This window comes from Mytilus galloprovincialis, chromosome 4, assembly GCF_965363235.1.
Source record: "Mytilus galloprovincialis chromosome 4, xbMytGall1.hap1.1, whole genome shotgun sequence".
Lineage (NCBI taxonomy): Eukaryota > Metazoa > Mollusca > Bivalvia > Mytilida > Mytilidae > Mytilus > Mytilus galloprovincialis.
In genome coordinates this window covers 4,743,005-4,764,963 of record NC_134841.1, presented here as the reverse complement: position 1 = coordinate 4,764,963, position 21,959 = coordinate 4,743,005, and the positions used below count along the sequence as shown (strand labels likewise).

At 31.1% G+C, this 21,959-nt stretch overlaps 1 protein-coding gene and 2 long non-coding RNA genes across 12 annotated transcripts in view; 1 reads left to right on the top strand and 2 right to left on the bottom strand.

The window, feature by feature from the left end:
• Positions 1–3,926: 3,926 nt before the first annotated feature.
• Positions 3,927–21,959, bottom strand: part of LOC143071172 (homer protein homolog 1-like) — a 72,265-nt gene continuing 54,232 nt past the window's right edge. For all 10 annotated transcript variants that reach the window (XM_076245323.1, XM_076245315.1, XM_076245316.1 and 7 more), the window contains 5 exons: positions 19,450–19,577; positions 18,777–18,933; positions 17,826–17,945; positions 7,514–7,594; positions 3,927–6,954 (listed from right to left, as the gene is read on the bottom strand). In XM_076245323.1, the coding sequence (XP_076101438.1) occupies positions 6,757–6,954; positions 7,514–7,594; positions 17,826–17,945; positions 18,777–18,933; positions 19,450–19,577 (684 nt within the window). In that variant the 3' untranslated portion in view covers positions 3,927–6,756. The remainder of the gene's footprint in view (positions 6,955–7,513; positions 7,595–17,825; positions 17,946–18,776; positions 18,934–19,449; positions 19,578–21,959) is intronic.
• LOC143071171 (uncharacterized) lies at positions 7,685–14,218 on the top strand. The gene is made up of 2 exons (XR_012976813.1): positions 7,685–7,842; positions 13,988–14,218. It is a non-coding gene; the product is annotated as an uncharacterized LOC143071171 (long non-coding RNA).
• On the bottom strand, positions 11,313–13,620 carry LOC143071170 (uncharacterized). The gene is made up of 2 exons (XR_012976812.1): positions 13,276–13,620; positions 11,313–11,535 (listed from the first exon to the last, which is right to left on the bottom strand). It is a non-coding gene; the product is annotated as an uncharacterized LOC143071170 (long non-coding RNA).

Here is a 21,959-nt window from a genome sequence, read left to right as displayed (position 1 = left end):
TTTTTGTTTATTATTTACAATACTTCGTAGCACAAAACGAAGCACAATACCAAGAATAAAAATGCGATGTCGGTATTTGTCACCGAGACAGAACAATGATTCAATCTATAGAGGTCGTACATTATACGGCATTCAACAACAGACACGTGTATACAGTTTGTCACGTTCTGACTCGCACGAGTCTTAAATCTTTGAATAAGAATATACATAACAACATACCGATTTCTCGGAGTATTGAAAAGTTAACCAAGTATTTACAAATACAAGAGTGATGTAAGTAACTTTAATTTCAAAAATCAATGACAAGAAAAATTCCAAAGTCCAGAAATATTTACTATCATTTGGCTAAACAATGACACTGTATTTCTTTTATGGGGAAACCTAAATCAATATTTATCTTAAAAGAGACAATACATCTAAAAAATGGTGATATAATAGAAGAGTCAATAAAGTGAAAAACTAGAAGGTAAACATATTATGGTACTTGAGCTAACAACAGACCAGAATAAACAAAGCCTTTCAAAAGGTTAATTTCTTTCTTAAGTTACATATTCAAATACAGTGCCAAATTGAGTTCAAGCAAGAAGTCTTGTTTCTAGTTCTCACACAGCCATTTACCCTCTTGGAACAGCAAAGTATCTTGTTGCTACAAGAGAGATTTTTGTTTACGATTCCTAAGACGATTTTATTGAAGTTATGGCTGGGGGTCTTTAATCTTTTGTGTTCATAATTTTTGTGATCATTATTCTCTTTTCTGTCAACCTCATTATTTCCCTACAGGATTCTGTTAATTTTAAGTATGTACTTATACTTGGTACTTCGAGACCCGTTGGACAATTGGTCTGGACAGGAAAATTAATATAGAGAAAACAAATGAAAATTTAGTTGAATAAAATAAATATAAACCCATTTAAGTCTGTTGTCAAAAGAATTAGGTAGTAAAAATAAATTTGTTTTTTGAACTTTGAAAATATATATTCAGTGGAGCTCCATATCTCGTCACTATTTAGTGTGAAGTGTCGTAGAGTCACATTGTAAATTTATATGTTTGCTCAATTAAATACAGTTGTTTGATATATGTAGTCATAAGTATGGAGTTTCTTGTACTTTTTAAACGATGTGTTTCTGATGTTACAAAACTGTTATTTTGTGAACTGATATAATGTGTCATGTCATAACGTTTAGTTCAATGCTCAATTTGCTTGCTTAGCTTTCCAATTTGGTTAGGTCTTCTTTAGAATTTATAGTATACTTATTGTTTACCTGTCATGTATAGAATATAATGAACTGTACCTTGGTTATAATATTATGGTCTGTACCTTGGTTATAATATAATGGTCTGTACCTTGGTTATAATATAATGGGCTGTACCTTGGTTATAATATAATGGTCTGTACCTTGGTTATAATATAATGGTCTGTACCTTGGTTATAATATAATGGTCTGTACCTTGGTTATAATATAATGGTCTGTACCTTGGTTATAATATAATGGGCTGTACCTTGGTTATAATATAATGGTCTGTACCTTGGTTATAATATAATGGTCTGTACCTTGGTTATAATAGGTTATAATATAATGGTCTGTACCTTGGTTATAATATAATGGGCTGTACCTTGGTTATAATATAATGGTCTGTACCTTGGTTATAATATAATGGTCTGTACCTTGGTTATAATAGGTTATAATATAATGGTCTGTACCTTGGTTATAATATAATGGGCTGTACCTTGGTTATAATATAATGGTCTGTACCTTGGTTATAATATAATGGTCTGTACCTTGGTTATAATATAATGGGCTGTACCTTGGTTATAATATAATGGGCTGTACCTTGGTTATAATATAATGGTCTGTACCTTGGTTATAATATAATGGTCTGTACCTTGGTTCGTAATGGTTTACTGTGGGTTCGCTTGAGTTCACATCTCTTTTTTTCAAGTGGTTGTCTTTGGTGGTTATCTGTGATAATGGTTTTTCATTTATTGTTGCATCATAAATCATGTTTTTTTCTTTTGAATTATTTCACATTTTATAATGTAGGCCTTTGAAGCTGTCTATCAGGTACAGGTTTTGCTCTTGTTAAGGGCCCTACAGTGACCTATAACTGCTTATATTCATATCAACTCTTATTGATAGTGGTCTCATACCATATCCCCTTATATTTATAATGCAAGCTGAGATTACAATAAGTCTTTTAGAAATTGGCTCATATTTTGTAAGGAAGAGTGCACACCCTGAAATGTCTCACTTTCTTTACTTGAATACCTTTTTTATATTCATATTTATATTTCATTTTTTTTTTTAAAGATCTTGTTAATCCTTAATTAATCATTTATCTTTTAGACATAATTGACAGATTCACTTTATGTAATGTAGATCAAAAGTAATAGGCAATAAATAAATCTAAAATTCCTTATATATCAAACATCTAATATATTAATTTGTGTATTCAATTATGAGGTCAAATATTCATTGATATTTGTTTATTGGGATGTATGTTTAAGCATAGATTTAATAGGGTCTGTATACTTATGTAAGACTGAGGTTGATAAGTAATGTGGTCAATTTGATTGACAGTTTAGGAGGTGGGCATTGTAATTAAAGGTCCACCTTGTCCCTGAATGGTTGATGATAATGACAGTTGTCAATCATCTAGTTTTGTATCAATACTCAATTACCTAATCAATAGTTTAAAAAAAAAGCCTTTCCATCAAAAAACCTTAATGACATACATTCTTGAATGAACTGCTCCAAAAGTATACCCATTTGATTATAGTTTATATGTATATTATGTGCACATACATGAGAACTATAGGGAACTATATTTCAGTGTGAATACATTTAGTAATAGTAGCTAACCTGTCGTGTTGTTAGTGAGTGCCTAAGAAAAGATTTAGAACAAGTTCCAATCTTGCCAAAAACTATCCCTTGTTCACTGATAAATGAAATGAGATCAAGGTCAGATGAAAACTGTTTGATGGGCATGAGAGCATTGCAAGGTATGCAATACTTTTAAAATATAGTTATCCTATTACTCATAATAAGAAAGAATTAACATTACAAAAAATCTTAACCTTTTTTCAGGTATTCATTGAACAATGAAAATGCGGTCAATGACAATGGACATGTGACAGACAGAAACTTCATAACATAAGGCATCTATATACAAAGTACATAGCATTTAGGTTTTCCACCTTCTATAATATAAAGCTTTTAAGAAGTTAGGTAACACTGGCGCCAGATCACTTTATCTATGTCCAGCTCTCTGCGACAGAAATAGCAGGCTCCACAAAAACAACAATGCAACAAGATTGACCATAAATAAACTATTGACACAGAGATATGTTTCGCCTGTTGACAGAAAATTCAGAAAAAGAAAATCTGATAAACAGCAACATTGCTAATTAATTCAAAGTTAACCTAGGGGGCAGAAAAACTGAGATGTACTGATAATAATGCAACTTTATAGAAAATATCATTGATCTAACACAAGTAGATCCTACCTACATTTTAATCAGAAGATGAAATATAAGCTTGTGGGGAGCTTACTTATTCATATCCTTTGTTTTTTCTATCCTATCAACCCATTGAAACTAGCTTAATCAAAAAACTTAATAATTGTTGACTCTAACAATGCTGTCATTGATACAAAACCTATGTCTTGCCTTCCACAACCTTTGTTGCAGGCAAATCAAAAAGTCCTTGCATGAAAACATAACTGCAACATTTTAGTCAGAAGCTGAAAACATAGCTTATAGGGAGCTCAGTTATTCACCTTACCTAAGGAAACATTTTATAAAGAAATCCATATGTCAGGTTGTCAAAAAAAGGCAAAATAGAAAGCAACATTTAAGAAAAAATATTTTCCCTAGATGTCTCAATCAACAAAGAAAAACATGTGGGCAACACTTAACAATGAAGAATTATAATTTAATATGCATTTAATATGTAATAATGATATGCTTAAACAATAATGCTTGAACAGATTTCATTTAAAAAAAACATATTTTTGTCTAATATATGTAAACTAAGGATATGTAAAACTCATAAATATGATATAAGTAACACATTAATAATGCTTGTATATTAATAAATAATTTAAAATTAGTGTGAACAAAATAAACCAGATATACATAAGTGCATACATGTATTTCATAGCTTTAAATAATGTAAATCAACAGCCTTTGTATGACAAGTTTTACTAACATATTGATAAAGTCAATCCTCGAGATTTAATCTTTTAAACAGCTGTATCTCAACAAATACAGCTAAGATAATTGAACAACTTTTGAAAAACAAAACAAAATTAAATTATAATACATTATTTGGCATTAAAACTTTAAATAAAGCTCTGATTTCTGTAACTTTTTAATTTAATTCTAAATAATTTGGTTTTACCCTTTCAATTATTTAAAAAATAAAACAATAGGTGTTGTCAAAATAATGTCGATGATTTGAATATATATACTGCACATATATTGTTATGATTACCACTTATTACACACTTGATAACAGGACTTTCATTTAGACAAAAAGAGTTAAGGACCCTGGAGCTTACAGAACAATAAAAGGTATATAAATTATATCAAACAAAGGATGCAGATGCACAAAGTAATTTTTAAGATTAATGCTACTGTTAGTTTCAATGTATTTCAATGCAAAATATTACTATATTACATACCACCGAGCTTTGATAAATTGTTAATTTCTCTTGCAATACTCCACATTTGCTTTTTTGAAGATGTCATAGAGCTCTTGGATCATCTTTTAGATAAAAAAAACCTAAGGTATTTACTGAGACAAAGAAATAGTTAGGTATTTAGTGAGACAAAGAAAAAAGTTAGGTATTTATTGAGACATGAAGTTCGGTATTTACTGAGACATGAAGTTAGGTATTTACTAAGCCCCCAAAAAAGTTAGGTATTTACCGAGGCAAAGAAAAAGTAAGGATTTTACTGAGATGAAGAAAAATTCAGATATTTACTGAGGACAAAAAAAGTTATGTATTTATTGAGATATAGAAAATTTTTAAAGCTATGTATTTTCTGAGATATAGAAAAAGTTAGGTCTTTTCTGAGACATTTTATGGACTGCAATTTAGAATAAAACATTCAGATTAACTTTTTGCATAGTTATAAAAGTGTTATTTTAAATGCATAAATTTGTGCTAGAACTTCTCTGTTAATAATTTGTTTCATTAATTTAATAGTATTAATATTACACAATATGGTGAAACTATTTTCACAGATGACAAATACAAATATAAATTCTAGTTGTTTTTTTAACAAAAAAATAATACTGGCCAATATAAAACTTCATAACTGTCAAACAATTTCATCCAAGACCTAACAACATAAGTATATTCAATGCTAACAATAACTGTTCTTCATAGCAACAAAGATATTGAGGAGATATTGTATTATGTTTGTTTGTCTTTCTGTCTTACTAAATATAAATGGCAAGAATTATAACTCTATTTAAGTCAAAAGTCAAATTGTAACAAAGAAAAATTATACTATATAAATGGCAAAAATGTGTAGCTGCAACCTAGATCATTACATTAAAGTGTTGTGTAGCTAACTTGCTAATATTATATTAATTTTCAAATTGCTCATTTAAAATCCTGTTAGTAAATAAGCTGTCTGAGGATAAAGTTTTGCAAAAGCAACAGATTTTAATAACTAAAATTAGTAATACTTATTTCGAAACTGACTTTTTGCATTGCATTCTGTACATAGCAGAGAGAGTAGTAAATATGTAATTCTAACTTCCAACAAGAAATTATGAGTGAACACGCTTTATTACAGTAACAGTGAAGATTCTCTATATTTACGCTTACAAATAACTAAGAGGTAGTAAAATGATATGAGCATATATCAATCAAGTTAATTCTACATGTCTATTGTCATTCAGAACTCCTGTCAAATTGAAATTAACCTAATAAAATTTGGTACATGTTTAAAGAAATGAAGTCAAAAATCAATATAACAACTTCTACTATCTTAAAACTATAACACATGTAGATTATACAACCATTTACTAACAACTCCTTGTGAAACGCCAGACACAGCAACCCTTTCTCAAAGCTTTCAACTTAAATACTGAAGCAGTTAACTAAATAAAAAATATCTTACAATAAGATAATTTACAAAGGTTATCCTAGCTCATTGTCGGTAAAAAGTCAATACATATTTGTAAATACTACTAGAATACATCAAAACAACCTTTGATCTGATGGCAAATAAATATTATAATCTCATGTATAACAGATCAATATAATCTTATTGTTAACCTATGTCACAACATTATCTTTAAGTAAATGGAAAGAAATTTCTGAAACAAATTTTGATAGAAATGATAATGCAGAGTGCTATAAAGCAAAAATATGGATATGAAGGTATACCAGAAAACAAGTATGTAAAACTCAAAAATTTCAAAATTTGCTGCATTCAAAGATTTATGAGAAATGAATTGCATAATATATGTTTGCTTTCATACAATGATATCTCACAACATGTGTGTATAACAGTATCAGATCTAATCTTGAATAGTATTGATAAAATACAAAACATTAAAACTATATTGCTTTTTAAATGATTATATATAACTCTTATACATATCACAATTATCACCAATCAGAGTCTGTTCTCATGTTGTTGTTCTGGTTTCCATAGAAACAGTCGTCTGCTGCCATGTATTGGTCCTGGCTAGAGATATTCGTTGCAATGTACAATTAAGTAAATAACAGTTTTATCAGCTGTTTGATTCTTTCTGAATTACTGAGACAATTTGTTCATGGAGTTCGTATAATTCTGTAACTTTATTGCCGAGTTGTTCCTGAAGAGTTAGCACTTCTGAAGTGTCTTTATCACGAATTGTTTTACAATCTTGTAATTGTCTTTGATAATCTTGTATTTTTAAAGTTAATAATTTATTTTCCTCTTCTAAACTCTGAAAGATAGAACAAATAGCATTGTTTAGGAATAAATTGTACTAAAATTTTGAAAACTTTTTATAAGTGAAAGTACAGGAGGTTTACTTTAACAATGAAAAAGAATAAAGCTTTCACTTTTAAACAGGTGATCCAATTCAGTTATGCTGACATTTGAACATGATAGTGTAATTATGTCCCTTGTTATCCATATTTTTTTTATACCTAGAATGTTTTGTGTCACTTTCAATCTGCATATGAGCCAAGTGTGTCTACAGTGTGTGCTATCAGTTTATTTTTCAATCATTAAAACACATAATGTAGTAATTAAACATTGAAATCAGTTAAAGAAACTATTAACTGTTTTTATTTTCAAATATCAAAACTGCTTCTAATACAAAGTTATCTCTCTTTGACATTTTTCTGTTATCAGATTGGTTTGTTGACAATAAACCTCAATAGTTGGTATTTCTCTGTTTAGTTTATAATAGATAATTGAATGAATAAAAATAGTGAACCATACCATTGTATAGAAGGAATGTTTTAGATACAGTAGTGATGTATTACGATAAACCATACCTGTAATTTAGATTGCATATTATTATTTTTGGTCTCTTTGGCACTAAGTTCTTCTGTTTTTCGTGTAAGCTGATTAATTTCCTGAAATATATTATTATCATTGATTAATAAGATGTTGTATGTATGACCAATGACATAAACTCTTACCCAAACCTAGTTATACAGTCCGGAATGCGGTTCGATAAAATTGCTCCCCTTGTTTATTTCGCTCTCCTGTCAAATCATGTAATTTCGCTACCTCCAATGGTAGACGCTACAACAATGGGTGTCGTCAAGAAAGGTACGATTAAAGGAATCAGCTAGGAATTATACGATCACCATTGGTATAGGTGAGTTGTTTAATAGTTATTGCATTGGGGTAAATGCATGTTTTGGATTAATTCATAATCAGGAATAGCTGGGAAGGAAAGAAACGTGTTGCTACGTGAACCCGGAAAAGCCGGGACGAATTTCAAAAAAAAATCTAGAGACGATCGTTCTGAGTGTGCCACCTACACATTCAAACATGTAGACAAGCATAGTATTCCCTATCTATGTAATGTGTTTTCATAATTATGTGATATAGGGCAAAAAAAGGTAGCAGTTTTTTGTGTCGTGTTGTTAAGCATTTCCAGGGGAGATAATGTTATTTTTCACGGTGTGTTTGATAGGTTTGTTACATTCTAACATTATATAATACACACTCATAAAGTGGATTAAAATAGCCTCTCACACTCATTTAACTGAATTTCAATTATTCTATTTACCGTAGTGCTATTATATAAGACTTCAGAGGTTCATATCACTAATATTAAACGTTTTTATATTGGATTTTTTTTTACTATTGTTATTGAACGGTTCATAGTAAAAAAAAATCCGATAAAACCGTTGAATGTAAATATGAACCTCAGAAGTCTAATATATTGTCCTTTAATATAAAACCGGAGGTTCATATCATTTACATTCAACATTTTTTTTTATCGATTTTTGTTTACTTTCAATGTTGAACGGTTCTACGGTTCAAAATTAGTAGTTTTAAAAAATCCGATAAAAATTAATGGTTCAACATTGATAGTAAAAAAAAATCCGATAAACATGTTGAATGTAAATGATATGAAACTCTGAAGCCTTACATTATTGGACTGTCGTTTATTAGTTCTTTATCCTAACTAAATGTTTTTTTGTGGTGTTACTGTATATTACAAAAAAAGAGGGTCTTTTAAAAACACCAAAATACCTGAACAATTCTACAATATCTGTTTACAGAATGAGAGCGATATTTCGTATTCGAAACCTAATTTTTCTCACATGTTTGTTAGATATGTTGTAAATACAGATAAATATTTAGTACGTATACCCATCCCCTCTATTTCAGTTCATTAGTTCAAGATACAGCTCTGAAGAATATGCAATATTAAACCTAACATTGATAATTTAGCTAACAATAAATTCAGTACATTTTTCTAACAAGTGAAGACCAATGAAAACATTTGATATGATTTGAAAACATGGTCAATTAAGTAGGATCTTGTGGTTTCGTAGACATAAATGATAAATCAACATTTTCGATTTATATTTTTTTTTATTTCATATTCTAGTATATTTACAGTGGGAAAGCCAGTGACATTGAAGAGCTACTTCCGGTAGTCCCGCGGGAAAGGGGACATAATCTAAAAATTTTGAGGTGGCGCTGTAACCAGCGTGTAAACAAAAACGTAGCCTGTGCTTCAGACAATAAATCTATTAAAACAACTTATCATCCATCAGTATTTGAGTTTAATTTTTCATTAGAATAGATTTTGTCACACGACTGCCAAATTCGGTATTCAAATAAGTGCTCCGTTATTGAAATATGATAATCCAAAAGACTACCTCCGTTGATTTCCAAAAAACCGCGGGTAATCCCCACGACTACAAACAACTGACACAAATGCATCCTAAAGCTTTTCATTGGTCGAGATATAAATAAATGTGACCTAGAAACATATGGGCACATGACTATGTACAGGATTCCCCGTCACTCTGAGTCTTGTTTACATAATAAATACTTCAACCGGAGGTCAAAATTCAACATTTTTCAGACGTTTTGGGAGTTATTTCGGTGCAAAATCAAGCAAATTATGTCATATTTTACAGATTTTAAGCACAAAATTGATAGAGACAACGAAGGGTGATGATGTTTTCAGGATTTTAAATATATTTTTCTTAAAACGTTGAGTGGTTGAAGGCTTTACAACGTCATTTGTTGATGTTTACAATTTGCTCAAACTCCTCGTATCACATTTTCTGTAGTTATTTAATTATGCTGGTGACGTATAACAGATTTATGGGCGAGATTTATGTATAACATTGAAACTGATTTAATCTATGAACGAATTTGTCCATATAAATAACTTCCATTGTCTGGAAGTAGACCTACCCCCCTTTTTTCAACAAAAAAAATTTCAGTTAGTCAAAAGTTGTTGTCTGAATAAGCATGCAAAAGTGCAAAGTGTAAGCACTCAGCTAGTCTTTGTTTTAAGCCAATTTTTAGGGTAATGGTTACAGTCATTCTTTGCAATTTGATTCTGTAAATTATTATAAATCTGAAATGTTTCAACTTGTCAATTTTAAAAAGTACATGTACCAATCAACAAGAATTGCCTGCCTAAACACTCACACATGTTTATAAATGTCTGTCCTTATTATGCGTATCAAGCAACCTGATGTACACTGTGACTAACTATTCATGTTTGAGTGTTTCTGGGCCCTGGGGCATATTTAACTCTTGAGAACTTGAGATTAACATTCAATAGGAATGCCCAATGCCTAGTACATCAAATTCTTAATACATGTTAGAGCTACATGTATATGACCATTTAAAGCATTAACAAAATGCTATATCACTTCCAAGGTCTGGTATATGAATGTCTCACTCTGATTTTGGTGATCCTGTTTTGTTGCATTGATATAACTGCTTGACCCATATTTTTATTTTACACCAGTTTACAAGAAAACAAATCTTGGACACAGGATCTATTCTTTATTAAGAATCATACCATTCCTATATCTGTGTGCTGATTTTTCTGCAATAGAATACCTTTTCACACATTTTACTCCATTCTAAAAGCACACAATTGCAATAATTTGCAAAATCATGTGTTTACATATCTAGGAAAAGGGTACATAGACATCTCATTCATAGTACTACACAAGGAGCAGGATCTGCTTATTCTTCCAGAGCACATGAGATCAATTATATGTTGTGGGTTCAAGTTGATCAGTTTTCTTTTTTCTAATTTGTATATTAGTTTAATCTTTTCATCAAAAAGTCTGAAAAAAGAGATATGTATCTACTGAAAATGATTTATTTAGGTGCAGAGGTTGCCACACTTTGAAATCTACATGGAAGCAAAACAGTGAAAAGTCATGTTCATGATAGGCTACTTGAGAGACCTCACTATGTCTAGGAGAAGTGAACAATTCTAGAAACTTTCCATTTAAGTCATTCAAACCTTATAAAGAATAAAAGACCATCATTTTGACTTTTTATATCTTTTTTTTTCTTATGTCTCAAATACTACAGTACATACATGTATATTTCTGATACCAGTGACCGATCCAGAACTTTTTCTATTTTTTTTGGGGGGGGGGGGGGGGGGGGGTAAGGGGTTGCTGCTGCTGACTAACTTAGGAGGGACCCGCTCCAGTGATTCCCTATTTAATCAAAGTAAGTAATATTGTATTGCAACAGTATAGTGTCTCATGTACATTTACCCCACGTTATCAATATAAAATGGTGGAGTGTTTCACATTGTATGTGTATTTGAAAATATAAAAATGTTTAGAAATAAAAGTTTATTAAATGATGAATAAATACAAAGTCATAAAAATAATGTTAAAATGAAAAATATGTAAAAAGTATTTTAAACATTTAAGGAGAACTATTCGTCTATTGTTAAAATTAAAAAGTTTTTTAAAGTAAAATCAAGTCAAATAGTCCTCTGTCCCATACATGTAAATCCTCAATATAGAAATCCTGCTCTTCTTATTCCTATTGTTATCTGAAAATATATAATTTATGCAGATGATATTATCAAATGAATATAATTGCAAACTTCTCTAGATTTTCTATATGATCGGTAAATTATAATATATTTTAATTGTCTACTGACAGAAACATGATCTTCTGAGGTCCCAATTAAAAAAAAAATGTTGAAAGGAAATACTGGAATCCGAAGGATCAATCTCGAAATCCTGAGCTATAAAATTACCAAATCCAGACGTCCCGAAAAAGGTTCTCTAGAAAAGGTAATACTTATACACACCAACAGATGTTTGGAAAAAATTTCTACTTATAAATTCATTTACTTAGTATTTAAAATTCATCACCATAATAACATATCAACCTTTTTAAAAGATATAAATAATGTTTTAATAAAGTATAACGTAATATGCAACATTAAATTATCTTACAGGTATCTGTTATTTAAAAGATAACTTTTCATTCAATCATTCATATCTTTAATTCTTCATACCAGTAATTGATAATAAATGTATCCAACGCCAATAAAACCTGGCCACAACACCAAGCCAATACTGAAGGTGGCAATAAAATTCAACAATAAATCACATAATTTTTTTTTAGCATGGAAGGAGGGACAGAATTTATACTTTCCTACTGGTGAATATTTCATATACCTGAAACCTTTTAAAAGATATTTTACATGCCCATATGCACTATTCAGCAAAAATAATAGAACTGTTGTTCACATAGACAAGGGTCTGGATGGGGTGTTCTGCATTTCTTTATCATTTAATCTTTTAGGTCACTGGTCTCTATTTTTTTTTATACTTTTTGTCCATAATTTCTCTTTCCTCAATATATAAATTAGCACATCAATACTGTAAATTCAGAAATTATTGCGAGGTTTTTATTATTGCGAAAAATTCGACAGAGTTGTAAACGCAATAATTAAAACTTGCATTTTGTAATATTTTAACTGAATTAAGCATGACTTTTCTCAAAATCGTAAAAATTAAAATTGCATTCAAGTTTAAAATGACAAAATCGCAATAATAAGTGCACGCAATAATTTCTGAATTTACAGTAGTTCAAAATGATTATGACCAGACCTAAGGCTTGCTGCTAAGAATATTAAGATTTTTTTCTGGGATGCATAGGAAGTCGTCCCAGAAAAAAAGTAGTCTTGTCAGACTTCATAATAATTTGGACTAGCATGTCATTTGCTCTATTTTTTACTTATTTTATGGTAAATTTTCTCTATTCTTGTTCCTATAGTAATAATTCTCTAATTCTTTATACGTTTTAATAATATAGTTCCCAGTAACAGATCCAGGGATAGGGTTCCAGGGATTGGAATCTCCCTTTTTGAGGATGATCAATGCATTTGAATGGGGACATATAGTTGGAACCCCCCTTTGTCCTGGGGTAGTTATTTTTTTCATATATTTTTATTTTGTTTGTGTTTTGTGTTTTTTGTCACACTTTTTGGGTTCAAAAATAAAAATATTCACCTTTTTACTATTCGAGACAACCAAACAAATCAGCACATTACATTACACAACTGCAAAACTTTAAATAAAATTTAAATGCTAACATTGACCTGCCAAAATTGAAGTTTTATTCAAATTGAAGTCTCACGCTGGAAAAGGGGCGTTTATTTACATGTGGTCTACGGAAATTTACTGGATTTAAGAATCGAAAAGAGGCAAACATGTAGCCATAACCCGATCAGATCAATAAATTATGTTATGGATAGTATTAATATCTTTCTACTAACCATTAAAAGTAATAATACTAGGATTTCGTGAGCTCAGAAACCTTAATCTGTTGAAAAATGGCGTCGATTTGTGTGCTTCCTTTTCGCAGCCTCAGTTACAATTTGACACGGAGTGATGGGTATTTATGCAAATATTTAGGGACTCCTATCATCATAGATACTATTTTTGGTCATTTTATATTTAAATAGCCAATAGGATGCAAATGTGTCAGTTATTTTCAGAAGGGGAAAACACCCGCCATATTTTTATCTCCCAAATTAACAACGTCACTTGCCACTTTCAGAAGTTCGTTTCTTGTAAAATAAAATCTTCTAAGAAGAAAAAATAGCATGGTCACCTGTAAAACTTACCTATATAACTTACTGATGATGAAATGACACAAGTTTAATTGTCTTTAATGATAAATTTCTCGAAAAATCACACGTACACGATGTAAACAAATTGCCGCGATGGCGCGATACTGTCGCCCTCTATGAAAAATCGCGATTGTCGCCCTTGATTTTCTGGCCTTTACGTCATATGGAAGGAGGCGCAGAATCGATCCGTGGCTTTCCCACTGTTTAATAAAATGTTTATATTTTGTGACGCATCTGATGTATAAATCCAGTGCCAGATCCTGGAAAGAGCTCTTAGTTCCGATCCGTTTGTACGGGGAACATGTGGTTGCAACCCGGCCCCTCTTTAATTGCCTGTTCGATTTTTTGTTTGCAGTGTCGAAAAGGGAGAAAGACAGCAGTTTTATCAAGAAGTTATGTGAAAGTTCTGCTATACATCTGACCGTCAGGAATAATTCTTAAGTACACATGTCGACCAGAGGCATGGAACTGAGAGGAGAGGGTACCAGATGCTTATCTGAGATTCCAATTTGAACTAAAGAAAGCAATATATAAAGATATGTTGGAGAAATAATCTATATGAATAAAGTTATGCCACAAAAGGAAATTCTTATTTTTGTTACAGAATTTGTCAAACGTATCCATAACATCTAAGAGATGTGAATGCATCCTTCATAGCCTTGTAATACTGATGGTAATAATTTATATAATTTCTGAGATGATATAGCAGTACCATTGGTTTCCCCTTTCTCCTTCTTCAAAGAACATGATCATCTGAACTCTGAAATTGGAGTCCTGTTCAAGAACAGATAAAAGAGCATATGCTTAATTTGTTTTTTAGAATCATCATTTTTTTTAAAATGAAACAGGTTGTACATTCTACATAAAATATGACAGTCAACCGTAAATGTTAACACCCCAAAAAGGTCTTTAGTATATTCATGTTTCAACTTATAGAATATGTTAAAGGTTTAAGTATCTCAAACATTACCATTTGACTTTAGTTTTGGATTTGTCAATATCAAGCAAACTCGATATTTTCTATAACATCATAATAGTTCCGTTTTATTATTATTAAAAAAACAAAGGACTAACTCTTGTACAAAACTGTAACAGATATCAAAGACTGTCTAGTTAGTACAATTTTACCCCCCCCCCCCCCAATGTAAAATTCTGGATCCGCCACTGAATATTGGTTTGAACAGTGCGATGGAAGTCTTCAAATGTATATAAAGAATATAATAATGAAAGTCTTTGTGCTGGTTATTTACATACGGGAACGAAAATTTAACATTCAATTGCGAAAAAGAGTGAGGGGTAATTTAAGACACAATACAAAAACCAACTGCAATCAACAAATAAGACGCAAAGAGTCACAAGAAATTAAAAAAAAAATCCATTCGCGGGCAACTACCGACTTATTATACTGTATGATCGAACATTAACATAGCCAAATATCAGGGGGATCCAGGATTTTGGAAAGGTGGGGCGAAGAAACTAAAAATTTTTGGGATCTTTTTTTGGAATAAAAACATAAAGTAAGTGTAAAATGCACTTTTTAAACGGTTCTTGACTTTGGGCATGTATATTTTATAGTTGCTGTAAAGTGTAAGGGTTGGACATTTTTTATGCCGTATTCTCCACATTATTTGTCTATTATAAAATGATGGGATGATCCAAAGCTATGGACTAATATATTTGATGTGGGACTTGCCAGTTAAAAATGGACATGGAAAGTTCTCGTTTGTTGTATGTTTAGTTAGTATCAAGATATACGCCGGGCTAATCGATGAAATTTACAATACGACCGACACGAGTTAAGAAACAAACAGACAATTTTTATCCAAATGTTTGGTAGAAATGTTTCCGCCAACAAGGGAAGTGAGGGGTTCCAAATCAACTAAAGGCTACGAATGAGTCTGAAATGACAACGAATTTGTGAATGACGGTCGAAAAATGGAGACATTAAGGCAACACTCAGCAGGCAGGTTGCAGTCGGGTCTTGAACAAAGTATTCAATAAATCAGTTTGGCGAAACAGACATTTCGTTCAGATATGGGATTTACAAGCAAAACCCCGGCCACCAAAAAATTACGCCCGTTTATTAATCATCATGTTCATTTAATTCTAAAAAAAATCTGTTGGAAATTTTGGTTTCAAATGGCAAAAAAGTGGACAAGATTATTGTTTTCAATCCTGATACGACAAGATTTTTTGTTTAAGGCAAAAAGAGTGTCAGAACTTTTCCTCTCATACATCTCAGACTGCCCCCTCAAATCAAATGGTCCGTACCTTAGATCTTAAGCTTATTGACAGAGGATCATTATTCAGCTATCTTATTAATAGGCTTGACCGTGTAAATAATATTGCTGTGGAACTTTTTTGTTCCTGACATTATAATAGAGTATTACTTTCTGTTTGGTGGAATTGTGAAATAGAAGTCAGTACGTTCTTGCTCAATCCTTGTCACTTTGAAGGTGTCATTATTGTCACCCTCAGCATAAGCAATTTGTTACTGTAGTTTGATTTTCAAATTGACATAGTGACGTTTTCTTGATGCACTGGTTTACTCCACCGTAGCGAATCACAGGTCTTTGGCATAACCAATAATATATTACAGTAAATACCAGCGAAAAATATCTTTATAAGTAAAGAATTGCCACATAAAAACAATCCAGGTTACTGTATAACTAAGTGTAACAAAATATGTAACACAAATTTTTTAAATAATACAGAAATTATGACTGTCGATGTAATTGTAATTGTTTAAGAAAAAAACATGTCTAGCATGCAAATATTATTTTAAAAAAAATAAGTTTTAATCACTTAAAAGTCATGTGATGTTACATATATAGGACGGGTGTGTTCGATGCGTAAATTAATTAACAAAACCCCGTCATATAACATCCAACTTTGAAGTTGCGTCTAAATGACAAATTTAGGTGTGCCACTTTGGGAATGGTCTTAAACGATTGACAATTCATTTCTCGATTTTTGTAATTTTTCCCAGATTTTTTCTATGTGGGGCAAAAAAAAGTAGCAGTTTATAAGGAGACCTCCTAAATGACGTAACAGCTTGACTTATGGTCGTTTTAAAAACGATTGTTTGCAAGTTGCATTGTGAACAATTGTACAATGTGAAAATAAAACAACCTGAATGCAAATATTTTTAATGACTTTACGGAAAGTAACTTTTGTGACATCTTGACAACCGTATACAAAGTTCATTACACTTTTCTACCTTCTAAACACAAGAGGACGAATTCTATTGTTCTATTTAAACCGCATATCGGACTGTATAGACATAAACTCAATATGTAAATTACTACCATTTTTCTCTTTACCAGAAATATTTGGATTATTGTTCTTTGATGTTTGTGGAAATTACAAAAATACTAATTTTCTGGTATTCCTATTCAAATTATAATGCTTTGATTTCAAGACTATATGTTTGATGGTGTAACATCGTGTAACATGGCAGACACAGATCTAACAAGTCCAAAATAATTTAACTGGCTATGTTTATTATGAGATATAGACTATGGAATGACTACTTCCATTCTCAACTCCTGTAATATGCCAAGACAAAAACAATATTAAAATCAGCTGTGCAATGACCTTCCTTAGATGATCAAAGACGGAACTGTTTGCATTTGGTTATCCTGGTGATCTTTGGGAGTCCACATGCACACTGTGCAAGGAAAAGCAAACTGACCTGGTAAATGGTGATAAAATCTGACCAAGAAAATATCGAATCAATCTTGCAGTTGTTTTCACCCTTATCCTTTGGTCTTTCCGTAGTTTTTTTTTATTGACAATCACACAACATTTCTTTATTCTTAAATTAGAAATCAGGAAATGTGGTGTGATTGTCAATAAAAAAACAACTACGGAAAGACCAAAGACTTTGAAACTTGATCATGTCCACTAATTCAAGCCTCTAGACCTAATCTTCACTTTACTATCATCAACTTAATGTAACAGCTGCTATGGCAGGGGCATAAACAATACACCTTATCACTAACCCCAGCTGACCTGGCCGCTTGAACTTTTGACACATACAACAATCACTTTTCCATTGTGGATATTTTGTTTTATGACGTCCAAATTTTACGGGGACCTGTGTGATATCCAGTAATGGCGGACAAATAGCGATAAGGTGTATTTTTTTGGGGTGAATCGAAGATCATAAAATTCTTATTGATATGACTTACATCTGATTTATCTTGACTTTCTATCTGGACTTTCTCCAATCGTTCTGTCAGTTGCTGTAGTTCTGTTTGTAAAGCTCCTATCTGTTCTGAGTTGTTCTGTTGTTTCTCCATTTCTACAACCTACAATATATCATATTATAAGTAGTTCCTTTATTTTGAAGAAAAGTTTTTCACCTGAACAATGGGATTACTTCTAAATAGAAAGTTCAAGAGAACATGTCCGAAAAACTTACACATCGTTATATCACTTTGTTTTCAGGTTGAATTAAATAAAAATATCAGTGACTAAGTAAAAGCCCTTGTAGTAAACCAAACTAACAAATAACTCATGACTAATGTCTTATGATCTAAGAGAGAATAAGAAACAGATTCTCCAATTCTGTATAAAGCTAACATGAGGTAATGTTAAAGCAGGACACAAAATATCATAAGATCTAGTTAAATAATTCTTACAAAGTCACCTTAAAATAAAACTCTGAAGTACAACCAAGAATTGTCTATAGTGTAGGACAGCACGATCAAATTTTTTATATAGATTAAACCGTTGGTTTTCCAGTTTGAATGGTTTTAGTAATTTTGGGGCCCTTTATAGCTTTTTGTTCGGTGTGAGTCAAGGCTCCGTGTTGAAGGCCTTTTGTACATTGACCTATAATGGTTTACTTTTTTTTTTAAATTTGTTATTTGGATGGAGAGTTGTCTCATTGGCACTCATACCACATCTTCCTATGTCTAAGAACTCTGAGCTTGATTTCTGTAAATGCAAACACTCCTTGATACTGTATCTCTAACTTTTGTTTTGCATGGTATTTATTTACAAGTTATTTTCCAAGTCGGGTTATTTTCTTAACAACTAAAAATTACCTTTTTCTTCATTCTAGCACTTTATTTTTTATCTTCAAGGTTGTTTTTTTTTACAGTCAGGTCATTTTCTTAACAACAACTAAATATTACCTTTTTCTTCATTCTAGCACTCTCCTCTTTATAAGCTGCTAATTGTTTTTTCCATTCCTCTACATTTGCTGTGCTCTCTTGGAGTGCTGCCGTTAGTCGTGCATTGTTGTTTTTCAGTGTCTGTAGTTCTATCTCCCATTTTTTGGCATTTGCTGAACTGCAAATTAAAAGAAAAATGTATTTACAAACCAAAGCACAGAAGAGTTATTGCAGAGTTATTCCTCTTTACATACTTTAAAATCATATAGTTGAGTTTTCAGATGATACAAACATTAGTTTGCTGTTAGGATATTCTATTATTGTACTTCAATCTTATTTTCTACACGGACATATTCTTTTTTTTTTCAACATTTTTATGTATTAATTATGATATATATGTTCTTATGTACCATGGGTTAATTTATTTTCTTTCGTAGCCTTTTTATAGGAATAGGTGAATATTTTTGTGGAAACTTAATTTGTGATTCTAACAAAATCTGCATGCAAGCCTTAATAAAGTATGTATTTCATTGATGACTTTAAGGTTCACCTAATTATTAAACCTATGGAATTGAAGAAAACTATACCAACGAACAATAATTAATCCACATTACCAATATAACTAAAAAACAGATAAATTAAAAATATTATATTTGTAATAAATATACTCCGGCTTTGTAAGTTTGTTACAAACCTTTGGGCTAAGGCAAGTTTAAGTCTATCGTTTTCATATTTCATCTGACTTTCTGGACTGTTACCAGTAGAACCAGGAGTATTAAATGAATTTCTTCTCTCTTTCAGGTTTAAACCATCCTGAGATCCCTAAAATAGTCAAAATACAAATACACATTTTGTTTATAAACATGAATAAATGAATTAAACAGCTTTCACCTCGTTTGAAAAAAGACAAATGATGGACCTTAGCTATGTTGTGTGATATTAAATAAAGTTGGTACTTATAAAAAAGGAATCATGCTTCTAAAAGACAACAACAGTAGAAAGGACATAACAGTCTGTGCAATAAACTTTTTGACCAAGAATTAATTGTTTGTTTGATTGATTGGTATTTAACACCACTATCAGGTATATTGTGCTATTTTGTGGCAGACATTTTTTATTGGCTGTTTAAGACACAGAGCCTGGAGACCTTCAATAGGAAATGCCTTGTCAATTAAGATTGGAGTTGAGCCCACCTGCAACATGAGGGATTTAAACTGATGACCAATGAGTCCAAGAGGAATAAATGGAATTATATATTTGTCTCATTAACATTTATCATCAGTCTTTTTACTAAGATATGGCACAGCAATAGCAGTTTTAAAGCTGAGACTGATTTTACACAGAGAAATAGAAAGGAAAAGCATAAAAATACAAACACGCCAAAGAATCTTCACAGGAAAATGCAGAGAAGCCAACTCTCAAAACAATCAAAAATGGTTATAGAAAAACAAACCAACAAACATTAGTTATATCATATCACACAAAGGTGTCTAAGCTGTTTGTAAGATTCAGTCAAAAGATAAATTTGTGAAATACAATTTATGTATCTAATTACAGGTGTTTGTTTTATGAACAGAATCACAGAATGTACTGTGTTCGAGAATTAAAGCATTGGTGCTAAACGATTGTAATTAAAATAAATTTCTTCGCTGAGTGCAGCTAGATACGACCGCAGAGGTCCAACCCTAAACAGTTGGCGCAAAAATGGACACAATATTTGCACTTGATACAGGTCTGAATTTGGAATGCAATTAAATATTCGACACATAATAGTTTTCTGACACAGAATAACTGTAGCCAAAGAACTTAGAATTGGTTATGTATATGATTTCCCCCCCCCCTTTTCTTTTTAACATTAAAAAAAATCTCAATTCAAATTTTTTAATACATAATTTAAAAGCAGTGTAAGGGAGGTAATCCAATCTTAATATTGTACTTTTGTAATTGTCCATTAACCAGGAAACCCTTGTTTCCCCCCTTTTTTGCCCCTAATTCCAAAAAGGTTTGAGCCATAACCCCCCAAAAGCCAATCCTAACCATCCCTTTGTGGTATGGAAACTTGTGGTATAATCTCAGGGAGATCCATACACCATTCCACAAGTTATTGTCTTGAAACTAGAAAAATGCTTATTTGGGCCTTTTTTTGTGCCCGTAATTCCTAAACTGCTGGAACTATAACCCTCAAAATCAATCCCAACCTTCCTTTTGATGTTATAAACCTTGTGTTTAAATTTCATAGATTTCTATTTCCGTATACAAAGTTCTTGTCCAGAAACCAAATGTCTTTGGACAACACGGACGACGACGACAACATGATACCAATATATGACTGCAAAATTTTTGCGGTGGTATAAAATTATTACAAAATACATATACTTATATACATACATACATACAATGCATATATTTTACTGTATTCATTTTATTAATAATAAAATAATTTTTCCAAGAATCCAAGCATGCAACTTATATAGAAATATTTTTATATTTCTCATCCTAAACTTCATGCAATCCATCTATAAATATACTATATATTGGCTACACCAAGTCCATTTCATGCATACGAGTTTTCTTAATATTCTCATGTACTACATTGTAGTATTTACTTTTTTTTAACCTTTAAAATTGTTAAAATATCACCTTAACCAAAACCTGAAGAAAAAGTAACTCTTGTACCACCTGACTGTCCTTGCCAAAGTCTTCAAAAAGGTATCCTTTCGAACAAATTCGATAAAATTATTCTCAAAATTGAGAATCAATATTGTTTACCAACATTTGTGCACTGATGACTGAGCTTATGAATTCATTGTCTACATTAATCATTCTTTAATTAAAACATAGATGTTGTGTATTGCCTTTAAAATGAATGTTCTAATCTATAGTAAAACATGAGATTCCCTGTGAATCAATCAAAAATATATTACTAATTATAATTTACATGTCCATTACTTGTTGGTAGTAATTGGTTTAGATATCAAATTCCTAAGCTCAAAATATTATTGCAATGCAAAAAGTGTGAAAGTATCAGGTTCTCAAAACTTACGTGCATCATTATTTCAGTATTGATTTTTCTTAAAAAAATATTTTTCAATCTAAAAATGAGATTTAACATTTTTGATAGTGGTCGAGGATTCCCAATAATAAATGCATGCATTAATTTCTAAATTTACAGTACTTCTGATTTTCGTAACAGTGATGATGGAC